The following is a 19198-nucleotide window of genomic DNA, read 5'->3' as shown; positions in this document are numbered from 1 at the left end:
ATGAGGAGGGAGAGTGATGGAGCAGTCTGGTGGGCACCAGACATCCCCGCACAGTTAAACCCCCACAGATGAGGAGCTTGTGTCAGAGGCACGGGTGAAACTGTGTCGTGGTTTAGCCCCAGCCGGCAGCTAAGCACCACGCAGCCGCTCGCTCACTCTCCCTCCCACAGCGGGACGGGGGAGAGAATTAGGAAAAACCTCGTGGGTTGAGATAAACACGGTTTAATAGGACAGAAAGAAAGAAGGGAACAATAATGATAATACCAACAAAGGAATGTATAAGAACAAGTGATGCCCAATACAGAAATTGCTCACCACCCCGTGATCGACAGCCCGTCCCCGAGCAGCGATTTCCGCCCCCCCGGCCAACTCCAGTTTATGTACTGGGCATGACGTCGTATGGTAGGGAATATCTCTTTGGCCAGTCTGGGTCAGCTGTCCCGGCTGTGTCCCCTCCCAGCTCCCCGTGCACCCCCAGCCTGCTCGCTGGCAGGCCAGCACAAGAAGCTGGACTGTCCTTGACGGCTCAGCAACAACCCGAAACATCAGCACATTATCAACAGTTCCTCATCCCAAATCCAAAACACAGTCTCACACTAGCTTCTGTGAGGAAAACCAGCTCTATCCTGGCTGAAACCAGGACAGTATCCACCCCTTATTCCATACCATTTACGTCATGCCCAGGTCCTATACTTTTCAATACATTCCAATTATGCATTATTACTCTTCCTGTCCTTTAATATATACACACAGATATCACTCTCTTAGTCCATGGGCCATCACTTAAAATGTCTATGGAGTTCAGTCAGTCCATGACTCTGGGCTTCATCCATCATAGCAGTCTCTCAGGGCAGGGGAGATGGTATGTGGTGTTGGATTGTCATCTGGCACGGTCCATGTCCATGATCTGCAGGTCGAAGATGTCGATCTCGAGGGATTTGTTGGGCGCAAGCTGCTGAAGCCAGTTCTGGTTTCATCACTGCTGCACGTTGCTTGGTTTCAGTGAAGCTCATTCTTCATCAGTCTGGGTGATTCTTACTATAATACCATTGATATGGTAGATAGCAGCCATAGTAGTAATGTCATTCTGAACAATTAACATAATACAATTCAAATCATTGACTGTTTTCACCCAAAATCAAGTCTCCTTGAGGTACACATCGGACTTCCCCATCCTTCCGCATTACCCACCAAGTGCACCCAGGTCCCTGGGCAAAGGCAATCCCACGAATGGGTTTGCCTTTTCCTAATGCAGGAGTAACCCAGACTGTCTTCCCCAGCATGTTTCTCACATGCACCACAGGGACTTTATCCCCTTCTACAGTACGTAGAAGTTTTGATTGGGCAGGGCCGGCTCTATTAGTAGATCCCCTAGTGTTGACTAACCAGGTGGCTTTGGCTAAATGTTTATCCCAATTTTTGAATGTCCCATCACCCATTGCTCTCAGTGTAGTCTTTAACAGTCCGTTGTATCGTTCAATTTTTCCGGAAGCTGGTGCATGATAGGGGATATGATACACCCACTCAATGCCGTGCTCTTTGGCCCAGGTGTCTATGAGGTTGTTTCGGAAATGAGTCCCATTGTCTGACTCAATTCTTTCGGGGGTGCCATGTCGCCATAAGACTTGCTTTTCAAGGCCCAGGATAGTGTTCCGGGCGGTGGCATGGGGCACAGGGTATGTTTCCAGCCATCCGGTGGTTGCTTCCACCATGGTAAGCACATAGCGCTTGCCTTGGCGAGTTTGTGGAAGTGTGATATAGTCAATCTGCCAGGCCTCCCCATATTTATATTTCAACCATCGTCCTTCATACCAGAGAGGCTTTAACCGCTTGGCTTGTTTGATCGCAGCACACGTTTCACATTCATGGATAACCTGTGCAATAGCATCCATGGTCAGGTCCACCCCTCGATCCCGAGCCCATCTATATGTTGCATCTCTTCCCTGATGGCCTGAGGTGTCATGGGCCCACCGAGCTATAAATAATTCACCCTTATGTTGCCAGTCCAGATCCACCTGAGCCACTTCAATCTTAGCAGCCTGATCCACCTGATGGTTGTTTTGATGTTCTTCGGTGGCCCAACTCTTGGGTACGTGAGCATCTACGTGACGTACTTTTATGACGAGATTCTCTAGTCGGGCAGCAATATCTTGCCACAATTCAGCAGCCCAGATGGGCTTGCCTCTGCGTTGCCAGTTGCTCTGCTTCCATTGCTGCAGCCACCCCCATAGAGCATTTGCTACCATCCATGAGTCAGTATAAAGATAGAGTACTGGCCATTTTTCTCGTTCAGCAATATCTAAAGCCAGCTGGATGGCTTTCACCTCCGCAAACTGACTTGATTCACCTTGTCCTTCAGCCACTTCTGCAACTCGTCGTATAGGGCTCCATACAGCAGCTTTCCACCTTCGATGTTTGCCTACAATACGACAGGACCCATCAGTAAACAGGGCATATTGCCTTTCGTTCTCTGGCAGTTCATTATATGGTGGAGCCTCTTCAGCACGCGCCACCTCCTCTTCCGGTGATATTCCAAAATCTTTGCCTTCTGGCCAGTCCATGATCACTTCCAAGATTCCCGGGCGATTAAGATTTCCTATTCGAGCCCGCTGTGTAATAAGCGCGACCCACTTACTCCACGTAGCATCAGTCGCATGATGTGTAGAGGGGACCCTCCCTTTGAACATCCAGCCCAGCACCGGCAGTCGGGGTGCCAGGAGGAGCTGTGCTTCAGTACCAACCACTTCTGAGGCAGCTCGAACTCCTTCATATGCCGCCAATATCTCCTTTTCAGTTGGAGTATAGCGGGACTCAGATCCCCTATATCCTCGACTCCAAAACCCTAGAGGTCGACCTCGAGTCTCTCCTGGTGCCTTCTGCCAGAGACTCCAGGTAGGGCCATTCTCCCCGGCTGCCGTGTAGAGCACATTTTTAACATCTTGTCCTGCCCGGACTGGCCCGAGGGCTACGGCATGAACTATCTCCTGTTTGATTTGTTCGAAGGCTTGTCGTTGCTCAGGGCCCCATTTAAAATCGTTCTTCTTCCGGGTCACTTGATAAAGAGGGCTTACAATCAGACTGTAATTTGGAATATGCATTCTCCAGAAACCCACAACACCCAGAAATGCTTGTGTTTCTTTTTTGCTAGTTGGTGGAGACATAGCTGTTATTTTGTTGATCACATCCGTTGGGATCTGTCGACGTCCATCTTGCCATTTTATTCCTAAAAACTGGATCTCTTGTGCAGGTCCCTTGACTTTACTTTGCTTTATAGCAAAACCAGCTTTCAGAAGGACTTGAATTATTTTCTTCCCTTTCTCGAAAACTTCTTCTGCTGTGTTGCCCCATACGATGATGTCATCAATGTATTGCAGATGCTCTGGAGCTTCACCCTGTTCCAGTGCAGTTTGTATCAGCCCATGGCAAATGGTAGGGCTGTGTTTCCACCCCTGGGGAAGTCGATTCCAGGTGTATTGGACACCTCTCCAAGTGAAAGCAAACTGTGGCCTGCACTCTGCTGCCAAAGGGATCGAGAAAAACGCGTTAGCAATATCAATGGTGGCGTACCACTTGGCTGCCTTTGACTCCAGTTCATATTGAAGTTCTAGCATGTCCGGCACAGCAGCGCTCAGTGGCGGCGTGACTTCATTCAGGCCACGATAGTCTACTGTCAGTCTCCACTCTCCATTAGACTTTCGCACTGGCCATATGGGGCTGTTGAAGGGTGAGTGAGTCTTGCTGATCACTCCTTGGCTCTCCAGCCGACGAATCAGCTCATGGATGGGGATCAGGGAGTCTCTGTTGGTGCGATATTGCCGCCGGTGCACTGTTGTGGTAGCGATCGGCACCTGTTGTTCTTTGACCCTGAGCAACCCCACCACAGAAGGGTCCTCTGAGAGACCAGGCAAGGTGGACAGCTGTTTAATTTCTTCCGTCTCCAAGGCAGCTATACCAAAAGCCCACCGGTACCCTTTTGGATCCTTGAAATACCCTCTGCTGAGGTAGTCTATGCCCAGGATGCACGGAGCCTCCGGGCCAGTCGCAATGGGGTGCTTCTGCCACTCATTCCCAGTTAGGCTCACTTCAGCCTCCAGTACAGTCAGCTGTTGGGATCCCCCTGACACTCCAGAAATACAGATGGGTTCTGCCCCTATATGGCTTGATGGCATCAGGGTACATTGTGCACCGGTGTCCACTAAAGCCTTATATTCCTGTGGGTCTGACGTGCCAGGCCATCTAATCCACACAGTCCAATAAACTCGGTTGTCCCTCTCCTCCGCCTGGCTGGAGGCAGGGCCCCTCTAATCCGGCTCATAGTACTCGTTACCCACTTCTTGTAAATAGGAATCAGAAGTCCCTTCAAGAGGATCAGAGGTGAGATCAGCTCTTCTATTCTTTCTGGGAAGCTGCCCACTGGAAAGTGGAGCGACGATTTTCCTCGAGGAACCTGAACCCCCTTTTGTAATTGTTTTTCCTTGCAGCTCGCGTATTCGTGCCTCTAGGGTCGAGGTAGGTTTTCCATCCCACCTCCTCATGTCCTCTCCGTAGTCACGCAATTGAAACCACAGGGTGGCTCGTGGTGTGTATCCTCTATATCTTCTCTCTTGAACAGAAGAGCGCTTACTCCTAATGGCTGAGACACTGGTCCGTATGGGTGGAGGGTAGGGCATATCCTCTTTGAATTGCCGGAACTCTCGGGACAGTTTCTCTATAGCAGAGACGCAGGCCCGTAGGGAGGAAGAGAGACTTTCTTCGTATTGCCGGAGTTGGCCAGCCAATTCATCCACCGTTGGTCTCTCTCCGTCCTTCCAGGCCATTACTGCTAATGAGTTGGCATATGATGATGGTGCACTCCGTACAAACTTCCGCCACATAGGTTGCGTGCAATTGACTTCATCTGGATCTTTGGATGATTGTCCATTGTCCAAGTCACCATAAATCACTTCCAGCACCGCTAGCTCCCTCAGGTACTGGATACCTTTCTCCATGGTGGTCCACTTGCCTGGGTGACATAGAACATCTTCCTTGAAGGGATACCTTTCCTTCACACCCGACAGGAGTCGTCTCCAGAGGCTGAGGACTTGTGCACCTTTTCCAATTGCTTTGTCAATGCCCCCTTCCCTAGAAAGGGATCCCAGCTGCTTGGCTTCCCTACCCTCTAATTCCAGGCTACTGGCCCCATTATCCCAGCATCGGAGCAGCCAGGTGACAATGTGCTCACCTGGACGACGGCTGAAATCCTTTCGCATATCTCGCAATTCACTCAGGGATAGAGATCGGGTAGTTACCGTCTCTTTTATAAGTTCTTCCTCTTCCTCCTCCTCAAGCGATGACTCGCTCTCTTCCCTCTTCCGTGCTTGTGATGGCCCTGCTTCAGAGCACTCTGCCTCCTCACTCTCTTCCTCTGGCTCCTTCTTAGCAGGATCTTCCTCCTCCCTTACTAAACGAGCTGACTTCCGCTTCCAAGATTTCTTCTTTTGTACAGGGGCAACTGATACCGGGATGGGCTGGTCCTCTGGTTCAGCTGCAACAGTCTGAGTAGCTACAGTGCCCGCCGTGGGGGTTGGAGTAGTGGCAGTGCCCGCCGTGGGGGTTGGAGTAGTGACAGTGCCTGCTACAGACGTTGGAGTAGTCACAGTGCCTGCCACATTGCCATCAGACCCAGAGAGCCCCTCTCCCCTTTGCACAGTGTTAAATAGGGTTCGGTAGGCATGGGCCAGGCCCCAGCACATGGCAATGATTTGTGTCTCCTTGGAGCTGCCAGGCTGACAGCATACTTCTTCCAGATATTCTGCTAGTTTATCAGGATTCTGCACTTGTTCGGGAGTGAAGCTCCAAAACACCGGAGGTGCCCACCGCCCCAGGCATTTGCCCATGCTGTTCCACACACCCTGCCATTCATAACTATCCAGCCTTGGGGCAGATCTCCGGGTGATATTCTTAAATTGCTTGCCAACCTTAGACAAAACTGAAACCATGTTCCCCAGAAGTAGCAATAGAGGTATTTTAACCAGCCAAGGGTGTTCAAAATACTGAAAAATTATTGTGATGAAGGAGGAAATGTTATGATAGAGGGTATCAAAGGTACCATTCTGCATTTCCTCCATAAAAAACCTTTCAGAGGCAGAAGTATAATTGCTAATCGTCTCCACAAGACTGTAGCCAAAATACAGTAACGGCTTTAGTACAGAGCTCAGATGATACCACATTAAGCTCAAGGTCACTGCTCTAAAAACAAAATTCACAGGCGAGACATTACTAATCATTGCAGAGTACAGCAGCCCGCAGAAACCAACACCGATCCTTAACATGTACAGCAAAGACGAGAGCATGATGCAAATCAAACTGATATTGTGACCTGCAACCGTTATTATCTCAAGCCTCGGGCCCCACGTTGGGCGCCAAAAAGGACTGTCGTGGTTTAGCCCCAGCCGGCAACTAAGCACCACGCAGCCGCTCGCTCACTCTCCCTCCCACAGCGGGACGGGGGAGAGAATTAGGAAAAACCTCGTGGGTTGAGATAAACACGGTTTAATAGGACAGAAAGAAAGAAGGGAACAATAATGATAATACCAACAAAGGAATGTATAAGAACAAGTGATGCCCAATACAGAAATTGCTCACCACCCCGTGATCGACAGCCCGTCCCCGAGCAGCGATTTCCGCCCCCCCGGCCAACTCCAGTTTATGTACTGGGCATGACGTCGTATGGTATGGAATATCTCTTTGGCCAGCCTGGGTCAGCTGTCCCAGCTGTGTCCCCTCCCAGCTTCCCGTGCACCCCCAGCCTGCTCGCTGGCAGGCCAGCACAAGAAGCTGGACTGTCCTTGACGGCTCAGCAACAACCCAAAACATCAGCACATTATCAACAGTTCCTCATCCCAAATCCAAAACACAGTCTCACACTAGCTTCTGTGAGGAAAACCAGCTCTATCCTGGCTGAAACCAGGACAAACAGGCTGCCCAGGGAGGTGGTGGAGTCACCATGCATGGGAGTGTTCAAAAAATGTGTGGATGTGGCACTTCAGGACATGTACTAGGGGACATGGTGGCGCTGGATTAATGGTTGGACTTGATGATCTTGAAGGTCCTTCCCAACCTTAACGATTCTGTGGTCTACCCAACAGATCCTCATCTCTCAAGTTTAGAGACAAGGGTGTTATGTGGGACGGTATCACATGATTTCCACAAGTCCAGGTAGATGACATCAGTTGCTCTTCCCTTACCCACCAGTGCTGTAGGTCCATTGTAGAAGGCCACTGAATTTCTCAGACACCATCTGACCTCCGTGAAGACATGTTGGCCGTCAGCAATCTCCTCTCCATTTTCCACGTGTCTTGGCACGGTTTCCAGGAGGATTTGCTTCATGATCTTGCCAAACACAGAGGTGACACTGACTGGGTGGTAGTTAACCCGGGCCTTCCGCTTTTACCTTTTAAAATGAGGATTATCATCTGTCAACTTGCTGAAGGGGCACTCCACCCCACAGCCCAAGTCACTGATCAGGATATTGAACAGTGCTGGCCCCACGGATCCGAGCCCTGGGTTACACCACTTGAGACTTGCCTCCAACTGGGCTTTGGGCCACACTCCTGCTCTCCAGACAGCGAGCAAGGGAGCCAGGAAGGGGCCAGCTGCCATGGTTTAGCCCCAGCCGGCAACTAAGCACCACGCAGCTGCTCGCCCAGTCCCCCCTCCCCCAGTGGGACGGGGGAGAGAATTGGGAAAAACTTGTGGGTTGAGATAAAAGCAGTCTAATAGGACAGCAAGAGAGAAGGAAACAACAACGCTAACAAGAAGAATAATACGTATGAAGGAATGACAAGAACAAGTGATGCCCAATACAGCAATTGCTCACCACCCGGTGATCGACAGCCCATCCCTGAGCAGCGATTCCCGCCTCCCGGCTAACTCCAGTTTATCACAGAATCACAAAATCACTAGGTTGGAAAGGACCTTCAAGATCATCAAGTCCACCCATCAATCCAGCGCCACCATGTCCCCTAAACCATGTCGTGAAGCGCCACATCCACACGTTTTTTGAACACTTCCAGAGATGGTGACTCCACCACCTCCCTAGGCAGCCTGTTCCAATGCCTGACCACTCTCTCAGTGAAGAAATTTTTCCTAATATCCAATCTAAACCTCCCCTGGCGCAACTTGAGGCCATAATGTACTGGGCCATAATGAGGCGCAACTTGAGGCCATAACGTACATTATGTACGGGGAATGACATAGTCTGGTAGGGAATATCTCTTTTGCCAGCCCGGGTCAGCTGTCCTGGCTGTGTCCCCTCCCAGCTTCCAGTGGGTGGTGTTGCTGGGGACACACTTCCTAAGAGAGGCCGCGTGGCCCTTTTCCACCAACCCAATGGCCTCTTGAGAGCCGGCTTTGTGCTGGGTGAAGTTGGCAGAGCCTGGGGAAAAGAAAGGACGTGGAGGCGCTCCAGGCCGGGATGCAGAAATTTATTCAGGGAAAAACACGGTGAAAAGGCAGGAGGGCCGAGTGGGAGGCAGCCGGTCTGAGGTACACGTAGGGCGACCATTGGCCAATGTGCTTGCAGCAGGGAGTACGTGACACAGCAGAAGGGGCGATGCAAAGAAGGAAGTGGCAGAAGAGGAGGAGGTACCTGGGCCATGTGTCGGGGCAGTCGAGGCTGGGCCCTTCCCTGCTTGCTTGGTGCCTTGAGAGGAGGAAGTGTGGAAGGCAAACCCACGTGCCAGGAAGGGCCTGATGTGCGTCCTCCATCTGTGTTGTGACTTCCCGGGTGTGGGGGGTGGCTATCAGGGGTTTTGTGGAGGGCCCTTAGCAGGGGTAGCAGCCTCTTCGGCCACTAAAGCAGCCCAGGCCTCCTAAGCCATAGCCGTAGCCGAAGCCGCCGGAGGAGACGGGCACTCCCTGGGAGCTGAGTTCGTTGCCCACGGCAGCCGATGAGGAGGATCCGACGGCGGTGCTCTGGGGGAAGGAGCTGAGGATGGGTCCTGGCAGGGTGACCACCACGGTGGAAGGCTGGATGACGACGCGGGAGTCCTCGCACTGCCTGACACAGGGCTCGTTGCAGCTGTTAGCCAGCGGGGTGGGTCCGCAGGGGCGGCAGAGGTCGTAGCAGGCCATGTGTGTGGTGTGGCGGGGCCCTGGAAGAGAGGCTGTTGAGGAGGAGGAGGGGCGCGGGGGTGCGAGGGGCGGTGTTGAGGAAGGGCAAGGGAGTGGGGAGGCCTGTTGTGGGGCAGTGGGGAGCGTGGCGGTGGGGAGGCGTCTGGGCTGCTGAGGCTGGGGGCAGAGGGTTCTGGAGGAGGCAGGCCAGGTAGGACAGGAGACGAAGGGGAAGGGGGTTCAAGCTCACCTGGTTGAGCGTGGAGGAGAAGGCGTCAGGAGAAGTGTGTGAGGGAGAGAGGCGCCGGGCGGGCTTTTATGCTGGTCCCCAAACGCCCGAGGAAGTGACACAGCCTTTGCGCATGACGGCCCTTTGCGGCAAGCAGCTCTCGCATGCCACAGCCTCGTGTGTAATGAGCTGGGGTGTGTTTTCCTTCCCACAACTCTCCATTTTCATGTCCTCCTCTCCCGGACACGTCTATCATGCCCTGGTGGCAGCTTTTAAGTGAGAGTCGGTATTCGGGAGGATTTGCATGGAAAGTGCATGTCAGGGCATTGTTCATACGTGGCCAAAGCATAGGAGTGGTGGGGTGTCGTCAGTGAGGTCACCCTGTGACATTCGTGTGCTGTGGTTTGCAGGTGAGAGGCCCCCCTTTCCTCTCAGGCCTGGCAGGCTGGTCAGGTCTAGCTGGTCTACGGCTACGGCTTTGGAGGCCGGGGCTGCTTCAGTGGCAGAAGAGGCTGCTACCCTTGCCAAGGCCTTCTACACCACCCCTGACAGCCACCACCCAGACCCTGGAAGCCACGGTGGGGACTGATTATGCAATTCCAGCCCCTTCCTGGCACATGTGTTCACCGTCCACGGTTGCTCCTCTCAAGGCACCACGCAAGCAGGGAAGGGGTCCAGCCTGGGCTGCCTGCATACATGGCCCGTGTATCTCCTCCTCTTTGCCCACTTCCTTCTTTGCTTCGCCATTTCTGCTGTTTCCATCACTTTGTGATGCATCCAGCATCTCACAAGACAAAGGCCACTGGGAAAATCTGGTGTGCCGTTCCAGCCACAGGGCCAGAAGACCTCGAGGCTCTGGCAAAAGCTACTGCACACGAATGACCTCGGCTGGTGGCCTCCCTATTTGCACCTCAGTTTGGCGCACTCCGCCGTGGCGCTCCTGCCTTTTCACTTTTTTGCCTCAGTAAAGTTCTCCTGTATTCCAGCGTGACACGCCTGCTGTACATTTCTTCTTCTGAGGGTCTTCAACGTCACCCGGCACAAAGCCAGGGCTCAAGAGGCCATCTGCGTGGGTGCGCAGCAGTCTTGTGATCAGCCTACTTCGTGCTTGGCAAAGCCGTGACATCGCAATACAACCAGAGAGATTGCTGCCGACAACTGTGGGTGAGTGCCCCAAGGTGCCAAGAGCTCTTCTGGGAAGCATGTCACCAACAGCAGACTGGAACAAGTCTGCCTTTCAGCTCATGACATAAGCCCTTCAGTTGGCCAAACACAGGCTGGGGTACAGTAATGCTCATCTGGCCGTGCCTCTGATGCAATCTGCCCTTATCAGCACACTCTTAACCAACTTCCTTCCCAGCACCACTCTCCAACACTAACAAGAAATAGGCTGAGTGAAGGCGAAAGGAAAGCTGGAATATGCAAAAGAGACAGAAAGGAAGGAGGAAAGGAAGGAGGAGGAACAATGTGTCATTTCCCAACAGGGGTTCAGGACTGGCTTAGAATCACAGAATAGTTTGCTTTGGAAGGGACTTTTCAAGCTCATCTAGTCCAACCACCCTACCATGAGGAGGGACATCTTCAGCTAGGCAAGCCCCTGAGCGGGTTGCTCAGAGCCCCTTCCAAGCTGACCTGGAATGTTTCCAGGGCTGAGGCATCTCTCACCTCTCTGGGCAACCTGGGCCAGGGTTTCAGCACCCTCATTCTCAAAAATTTCTTCCTTAGATCTAGTCTAAATCTGCCCTCTTTTAGTTTGAAACCGTTACCCCTTGTCCTAGTGCAACAGGCCTGTGTGGTCCTGGTAGAGAAGCAGCTGAGTACGAGGCAGCAATGCAGCCTGGCGGCAAAAGAGGCCAAGCGTCTCCAACGCAGCATTGGGAAGAGCGTTGCCAGCAGGTCGGCGGAGGTGATCTTGCTCTCTCTTCGGTGCTGGTGAGGCAGGCGCCATGTGGAGTCATGTGTGCAGCTGGGGGCTCGCCAGGGGAAGGAGGACACGGACTTAGTGGAGCGAGTCAAGTGCAGGGCCACCCAGGGAAGTGCCTGAAGGGACTGGAAGTGCTGAAGGGACTGGAGCATCCTTCCTATGAGGAGAAGCTGTGCAAGCTGGGAGGTTTTTGAGCCAGGATGCCAGGGCGCACAGGGGAGATGTCAATCCACGCATGCAAGTCCCGAGTGAGAGGGAATGAGGACAGGGGAGTCAGATTGTTCTCACCGGTGCCCACGGCCAGGGCACGAGCAAATGGAGAAAGCTGAAAAGACGTGCCCTTTCCTTGAAGAGAAGGCAACCTTTTTCCAGGGTGAGGGTGCTCAAGCAGTGGAACCGGTTGCGCAGACAGGTGTTGGCGTCTCCATCCTTGGAGCTACTGAAAACGTGACGGGACATGGTCCTGGACAGCCTGCTCGAGCTGACCCTGCTGGAGCAAGTTGGGTTGAAGTACATGGTCTCCGGAGGTTCCTTGTGCACTCAGTGATTCTGTTTGCTGTGCTTCTGCTTGCTGTGACGGCCAGAGAGTCGTGCTGGGGAAGAGAGTTGGTCAAGTGCGTGCCATCACGGGGAGCTTGCGTCAGAGGCATGGGTAGAGGCGCAGGAGCGTGCCCAAGCCTTGGTCTGGGCAAGCGAAGGGCTTGTGTCACAGGCTGGAAGCCCCCTGTGCTGCTCTGTGTTATAGTTGTTGCTGGGGACATAGTTCCTAAGAGAGGCCTTGCAGACCTTTTCCCCCCACCCCGACAGCGTCTTGAGCCCTGGTTTTGTGCTGGGTGAGGTTGGAAGAGCCTTGAGAGACGGAAGGAAGAGGAGGCGTCTCAGGCTGGCATGCAAGAGAACTTTATTGAGGGAAAAGAGTGAAACAGCAGGAATGCCAAGTGGAAGGGAGCCAGTCTGAGGTGCAAATAGGGCAACCATCAGCAGAGGTCCCTTGCGTGAGATGGATGTGGCCAGAGCACCGAGGTCTTCCTGCCCCGCTGTGGGAGTGGCACACCGTAGGTCTCTGGCGGTCTTTGTCTTGTGAGGAAGTGGTTGCAGCGGAGAGCAGCGGCCATGGCAGAAGGGACGATGCAAAGAAAGAAGTGGGAGGAGGAGGCACATGGGCCATGTGTGCTGGACCTGGGCTGGTCCCCTTCCCACTTGGTGCCTTGAGGAGAGGAGCCAAGAGCAGGGCGGCAGACCCATATGGCGGCAACGGCCGGAGGTGCATCCTCAAGCCATGCCGTGGCTTCCTGGATGTCGGTGGTGGCTGTCAGGGGTGTTGTCGAGGGCCCTTAGCAGGGGTAGCAGCCTCTTCGGCCACTAAAGCAGCCCAGGCCTCCTAAGCCGTAGCCGTAGCCATAGCCAAAGCCGCCGGAGGAGACGGGCACTCCCTGGGAGCTGAGGACGTTGCCCACGGCAGCCGATGAGGAGGATCCGACGGCGGTGCTCTGGGGGAAGGAGCTGAGGATGGGTCCTGGCAGGGTGACCACCACGGTGGAAGGCTGGATGACGACGCGGGAGTCCTCGCACTGCCTGACACAGGGCTCGTTGCAGCTGTTAGCCAGCGGGGTGGGTCCGCAGGGGCGGCAGAGGTCGTAGCAGGCCATGTGTGTGGTGTGGCGGGGCCCTGGAAGAGAGGCTGTTGAGGAGGAGGAGGGGCGTGGGGGTGCGAGGGGCGGTGTTGAAGAAGGGCAAGGGAGTGGGGAGGCCTGTTGTGGGGCAGTGGGGAGCGTGGCGGTGGGGAGGCGTCTGGGCTGCTGAGGCTGGGGGCAGAGGGTTCTGGAGGAGGCAGGCCAGGTAGGACAGGAGACGGAGGGGAAGGGGGTTCAAGCTCACCTGGTTGAGCGTGGAGGAGAAGGCGTCAGGAGAAGTGTGTGAGGGAGAGAGGCGCCGGGCGGGCTTTTATGCTGGTCCCCAAACGCCCGAGGAAGTGACACAGCCTTTGCGCATGACGGCCCTTTGCGGCAAGCAGCTCTCGCATGCCACAGCCTCGTGTGTAATGAGCTGGGGTGTGTTTTCCTTCCCACAACTCTCCATTTTCATGTCCTCCTCTCCCGGACACGTCTATCATGCCCTGGCGGCAGCTTTTAAGTGAGAGTCGGTATTCGGGAGGATTTGCATGGAAAGTGCATGTCAGGGCATTGTTCATACGTGGCCAAAGCATAGGAGTGGTGGGGTGTCGTCAGTGAGGTCACCCCGTGACATTCGTGTGCTGTGGTTTGCAGGTGAGAGGCCCCCCTTTCCTCTCAGGCCTGGCAGGCTGGTCAGGTCTTGGCAGCTGTACTGGGTGTGAGGCGCTGCCGCTTCCATCGCATTCGGTCTGTCCCTGCCTTGCCGCCAGCCCGCTACGCCCGTCTTGTGACCTCAGAGCAGAGGGATGGTGGCTTGGGGTCCCCTGCACAGGTGGTCCAGGGCCCCAGCAGCAGGGAGGATGGTGGTCCGCAGACCCCCTGCATGGGTCACTGCGGAGCACTGCAGTGAAGAGGGGAAGGTGGCTGAGGATCTCTGTCAAGGGATCAGTTGGGGACTCAATGGCAAGGTGAGACCATGGCCTGGGGACTGCCACGTAAGTGGAATGGATGTCGTGCTGCCAGGCAGACCATGCGACAAGGGCCCACCCTTGGGACAACTGAGAACCCCACATCAAGGTGAGTGGTGAGCTGGGCCCCTTCATGGGTTGCCCAGAGTCTTGGCAGCAAAGGGGGCCGGGGACACGGGACTCTGTGTGGGTGTCCCCAGGACCCCACTGTGAGGGAAGATGGTGTCATGGGGACTGCCAGGCGGTTGGGCTGGAGACCACAGCAAGATGGGGCCAAGAGCGGGGACCCCGCATGGGTGTCTCTGGCACCGTGCAGCATGGGCAAGAAGTGCAGGGTCTGTTGACATATTTATTGATTGCAGCTTTTGGGGGTCTGTTATTTAATGAGGGCATTTTCCCTGCCTCTCTTCCCCCTCCAAGTCATAGAATCATGGAATCTTTGGGTCGGAAGGGACCTTTCAAGGCCACTCAGTCCAACCCCCCTGCAATAAGCCAGAACATCTACAACTAGAGCAGGTTGCTCAGAGCCCCGTCCAAGCTGACCTGGAATGTTTCCAGGGCTGGGGCATCTACCACGTCTCTGGGCAACCTGGGCCAGGGTTTCAGAACCCTCACTGTCACAAATGTCTTCCTTACATCTAATCTAAATCTGCCCTCTTTCAGTTTAAAACCATTACCCTTGTCCTATCGCTACAGGCCCTGCTAAAATGTCTGTCCCCATCTTTCTTATCAGCCCCCTTTAAGGACGGGAAGGCTGCAAGAAGGTCTCCCCGGAGCCTTCTCTGCTCCAGGCTTAATAACCCTAACTTCCTCAGCGTGTCCTCACAGCAGAGCTGTTCCAGCCCTCTGAATGTTTTTGTGGCCTCCTCTGGCCCCACTCCAACAGGTCCGTGTATCTCCGTGTGCTGAGTGCTCCAGAGCTGGACGCAGCACTGCAGGGGCATCTCACCAGAGCAGAGCAGAGCAGAGCAGAGCAGAGCAGAGCAAAGGGGCAGAATCCCTCGCCCTGCTGGCCACGCTGCTCTGGATGCAACTTTCAGGGCTACAAGTGCACATTTCCCGCTCATGTGCAGCTTTTCATCCCCCAGGATTCCCAAGTCCCTTTCGGCAGGGCTGCTCTCCATCCCTTCATCCCCCAGCCTTGTGCTGATACCGGCGGTTGCCCCGACCCAGGTGCAGGACCATGCACTTGGCCTTGTTGACCCTCATGTGGTTCACACGGGCCCATTCCTTAACGTTGCCTGGGTCCCTCTCGATGGATCCCATCCCTCAGGCATGTCAACCACACCACTCAGCTTGGTGTCGTCTGCAAACGTGCTGAGGGTACACTCGATCCCACTGGCTATGTCATGGATGAAGATAATTAAGGAGTACTTGTCCCAGTGTGGAACCCTGAGGGACACCACTTGTCACCGATCTCCATCTGGACATTGAGCCATTGACCACCACCCTCTGGGTGCGACCATCCAAGCAATTCCTCATCCACCCAACAGTCCACCCACCATATCCATCTCTCTCCAATTTGGAGAGAAGGATGTTGTGGGGGACCGTGTCAAAGGCCTTACAGAAGTCCAGAGAGGCGACATCCATCGCTCTTCCCTTGTCCACTGATGCGGTCACTCCATCCTAGAAGGCCATTCGGTTGGTCAGGCAGGATCTGCCCTTGGTGCAGCCATGCTGGCTGTCTCGAATCACCTCCCTGTCCTCCATGTGCCTTGGCATAGCTTCTAGGAGGATCTGTTCCATGATCTTCCCAGGCACAGAGCTGAGGCTGATGGGTCGGTAGCTCCCAGGGGCCTCCTTGCTCCCTTTTTTGAAAATGGGTGCAATGTTTCCCTTTTTCCAGTCTCCAGGGACTCTACCTGACTGCTATGACTTTTCAAATGTCATGGAGAGTGGTTTGGCAACTACATCAGCCAATTCCCGCAGGACCCTGGGATGCATCTCATCAGGTCCCATAGACTTTTCTATGTTCAGGTTTCTCAGGTGGCCTCAAACCTGATCTTCTCTTACAGTGGGACAGACTTTGGTCCTCCAGTCCCGTCTTGCAGTCCAGCCACTGGAGAGGTGTGGGAAGAGACACCACCAGTGAAGAGTGAGGCAAAGAAGTCATCGAGTACCTCAGCCTTCTCCTCATCTGTGCTTACCTCTCTTGCTCATCAAGGGGGGTACGCTTTTTTTGACCTTCCTTTTCTGGCTGAGATACCTGTAGAAGACCTTCTTATTGTTCTGTGCGTCGCTTGACACGTTCAGCTCCAGCCATGCCTTGGCCCTCCTGACCTCATCACTACAGAACCACAAAGTGTCCCTGTACTCATCCCAGAAAACCTGTCCCTGCTTCCACTGCCTGTGCATTTCCTTCTTGCCCTGTAGTTTGCCCAGCAGGACTTGCCTCTGCCATGCCGGCCTCCTGCCTTCCTTTCCTACAGGCGTAGGAACGTACGCTACAGGCATAGCGAGCTGGGAGCCAGGCAGGGAGGGAGCAAAAGCCATGGAAGGGGCAGTGCCTAACGACTCATACACCTGCAAAGCCCTGAGCAGTGTTCCAGGGATGAGGAAATAGCAGCCTCCCTGTCACAACGCACCTGCAAACATCACTTGAGTGCCACAAGATCACCTCACTGATGACACCCCAACTCTCCAATGCGTTAGACGCTTCTGCCAAAAGCCATGACCGGCATCTTCCATGCAAATCCTCCAGAACCCTACTCTCACTTAGAAGATGCCGGCAGGGCCACATGGACATGTCTGTGAGAGGAGGACATGACAACGCAGTGTTGTGGGAAGGAAAACACGGCTCACCTCATTTCCTGAGAGACGGCCTGCAAAACACTCACCTGGGCTGAACTGGGGCAGGCCTTGCCGTTCATCCACCCTTCGGCCTGCGTCCAACCACCACCAGGGCCTCGGCTCTGCAGCCACGTGCTGCAGGCTCGCCTCCCATGTCCTCTGCAGTCTCCACATCCTCCTTCTACCCGCCAGTCCCTGTTCAGACCAGTGGCCTCACCCCTCAGCACTCACCCCAGCTAAAATCAGAGAATCACAGAATCACAGAATCACTAGGTTGGAAAGGACCTTCAAGATCATCAAGTCCAACCATTAATCCAGAACCACCATTTCCCCTAAACCATGTCCTGAAGCGCCACATCCACACGTTTTTTGAACACTTCCAGGGATGGCGACTCCACCACCTCCCTGGGCAGCCTGTTCCAATGCCTGACCACCCTCTCAGTGAAGAAATTTTTCCTAATATCCAATCTAAACCTCCCCTGGCGCAACTTGAGGCCATTTCCTCTCGTCCTATCACTAGTTACTTGGGAGAAGAGACCAACACCCTCATCGCCACAACCCCCTTTCAGGTAGTTGTAGAGAGCGATAAGGTCTCCCCTCAGCCTCCTCTTCTCCAGACTAAACAACCCCAGTTCCCTCAGCCGCTCCTCATAAGACATGTGCTCCAGACCCCAAAGACCCCAAAGGCCCTGGCTCACCAAATCCTCTGCCTGCCTGCTGCTCCCACTCCCCCTCTGCCTCTGGCCACACTCACGGGCTCTCCAGAAACCCACCTGCCCTTGTGACGTGATCCACACCAAGCACTGTGTCCCGCCACAGCCCAGGCTGCACATGTGCCGGCCCAGCTAAGGGGAGCGCTGCGCTACGCAAGGGCCAGCACAAGGCTTTGGGGAGCGTCGCAGGACTCCCCACGTCACAGGGCTTGCGAGCTCTGAACCAGGGCTGCCACGACCACGGCCGGCTCTCGCAAGCAGCCCTCCTCTGCCCGCTTGCACTACCACCCCCAGCGATGGCACCAAGGGGGCATAACCCAAGCAGGCAGCCCCCTTTCTCCCAGCTACGACCTTACGAGCAAGAGGGGCACCAAGACACGCACACAGCACGCCCAACGGGAAAGGCCAGGCCTCAAAACAGCCTGAGCGAGCTGGGAGCCAGGCAGGGAGGGACTGAACGTGATGGAAGGGGCAGCGCCTCACGCCCGCCACACCTCCAAAGCCCAGACCGGCCTGCCAGGGCTGCGAGGAAATGGGGGCCCCTCTTCACAATGCACCCGCAAACCACAGCACACAAGTGCCACAGGATGACCTCACCGATGACACCCCACCTCTCCTACGCTCCGGTCACGTCTTCGGCCTGTCCTGACATGTGCCATCAACACCAAGCCTTTGGCCTCTAATACTCGCACTTAAAAGCTGCCGCCAGGGCCCACGTGGACACGTCTTCAAGCAAAGGACATGAAATTGCAGCATTGCGGGAAGGGAAACACACCCCACCTCACAGCCTGCCAGGCTGTGGCATGCAAGAGCCGCTTGCTGCAAAAGGCCGTCATGCGCAAAGGCCGCCCCGCCCCCTCGGGGACCAGCATAAAAGCCCGCCCGGCGCCTCTCTCCCTCACACACTTCTCCTGACGCCTTCTCCTCCACGCTCAACCAGGTGAGCTTGAACCCCCTTCCCCTCCGTCTCCTGTCCTACCTGGCCTGCCTCCTCCAGAACCCTCTGCCCCCAGCCTCAGCAGCCCAGACGCCTCCCCACCGCCACGCTCCCCACTGCCCCACAACAGGCCTCCCCACTCCCTTGCCCTTCTTCAACACCGCCCCTCGCACCCCCACGCCCCTCCTCCTCCTCAACAGCCTCTCTTCCAGGGCCCCGCCACACCACACACATGGCCTGCTACGACCTCTGCCGCCCCTGCGGACCCACCCCGCTGGCTAACAGCTGCAACGAGCCCTGTGTCAGGCAGTGCGAGGACTCCCGCGTCGTCATCCAGCCTTCCACTGTGGTGGTCACCCTGCCAGGACCCATCCTCAGCTCCTTCCCCCAGAGCACCGCCGTCGGATCCTCCTCATCGGCTGCCGTGGGCAACGTCCTCAGCTCCCAGGGAGTGCCCGTCTCCTCCGGCGGCTTTGGCTATGGCTACGGCTACGGCTTAGGAGGCCTGGGCTGCTTTAGTGGCCGAAGAGGCTGCTACCCCTGCTAAGGGCCCTCGACAACACCCCTGACAGCCACCACCGACATCCAGGAAGCCACGGCATGGCTTGAGGATGCACCTCCGGCCGTTGCCGCCATATGGGTCTGCCGCCCTGCTCTTGGCTCCTCTCCTCAAGGCACCAAGTGGGAAGGGGAGCAGCCCAGGTCCAGCACACATGGCCCATGTGCCTCCTCCTCCCACTTCTTTCTTTGCATCGTCCCTTCTGCCATGGCCGCTGCTCTCCGCTGCAACCACTTCCTCACAAGACAAAGACCGCCAGAGACCTACGGTGTGCCACTCCCACAGCGGGGCAGGAAGACCTCGGTGCTCTGGCCACATCCATCTCACGCAAGGGACCTCTGCTGATGGTTGCCCTATTTGCACCTCAGACTG

General features: G+C 55.2%; 3 protein-coding genes across 3 annotated transcripts; 1 reads left to right on the top strand and 2 right to left on the bottom strand.

Annotated features, from left to right (window-relative positions):
* Nucleotides 1-8805: 8805 nt before the first annotated feature.
* LOC309417841 (feather keratin-like) lies at nucleotides 8806-9114 on the bottom strand (the record flags this gene model as incomplete). Its single annotated transcript, XM_082015411.1, has 1 exon — nucleotides 8806-9114. One exon carries the CDS (start codon nucleotides 9112-9114, stop codon nucleotides 8806-8808), a length of 309 nt encoding a protein of 102 aa, XP_081871537.1.
* A 2163-nt stretch (nucleotides 9115-11277) lies between these two features.
* On the bottom strand, nucleotides 11278-13436 carry LOC309402731 (feather keratin-like). The gene has a single exon (XM_081996651.1). The coding sequence runs from the start codon at nucleotides 12893-12895 to the stop codon at nucleotides 12581-12583; it is 315 nt and encodes a 104-aa protein (XP_081852777.1). The 5' UTR covers nucleotides 12896-13436; the 3' UTR covers nucleotides 11278-12580.
* A 3102-nt stretch (nucleotides 13437-16538) lies between these two features.
* LOC309417576 (feather keratin-like) lies at nucleotides 16539-18879 on the top strand. The gene has a single exon (XM_082015088.1). The coding sequence runs from the start codon at nucleotides 18500-18502 to the stop codon at nucleotides 18812-18814; it is 315 nt and encodes a 104-aa protein (XP_081871214.1). The 5' UTR covers nucleotides 16539-18499; the 3' UTR covers nucleotides 18815-18879.
* Nucleotides 18880-19198: the final 319 nt, after the last annotated feature.

This window comes from Phaethon aethereus, assembly GCF_964289735.1.
Source record: "Phaethon aethereus genome assembly, chromosome: 2".
In the NCBI taxonomy this organism is placed as follows: domain Eukaryota; kingdom Metazoa; phylum Chordata; class Aves; order Phaethontiformes; family Phaethontidae; genus Phaethon; species Phaethon aethereus.
Note: the sequence above shows the minus strand (reverse complement) of the source record. Positions and strands in the feature narration are given on the sequence as shown.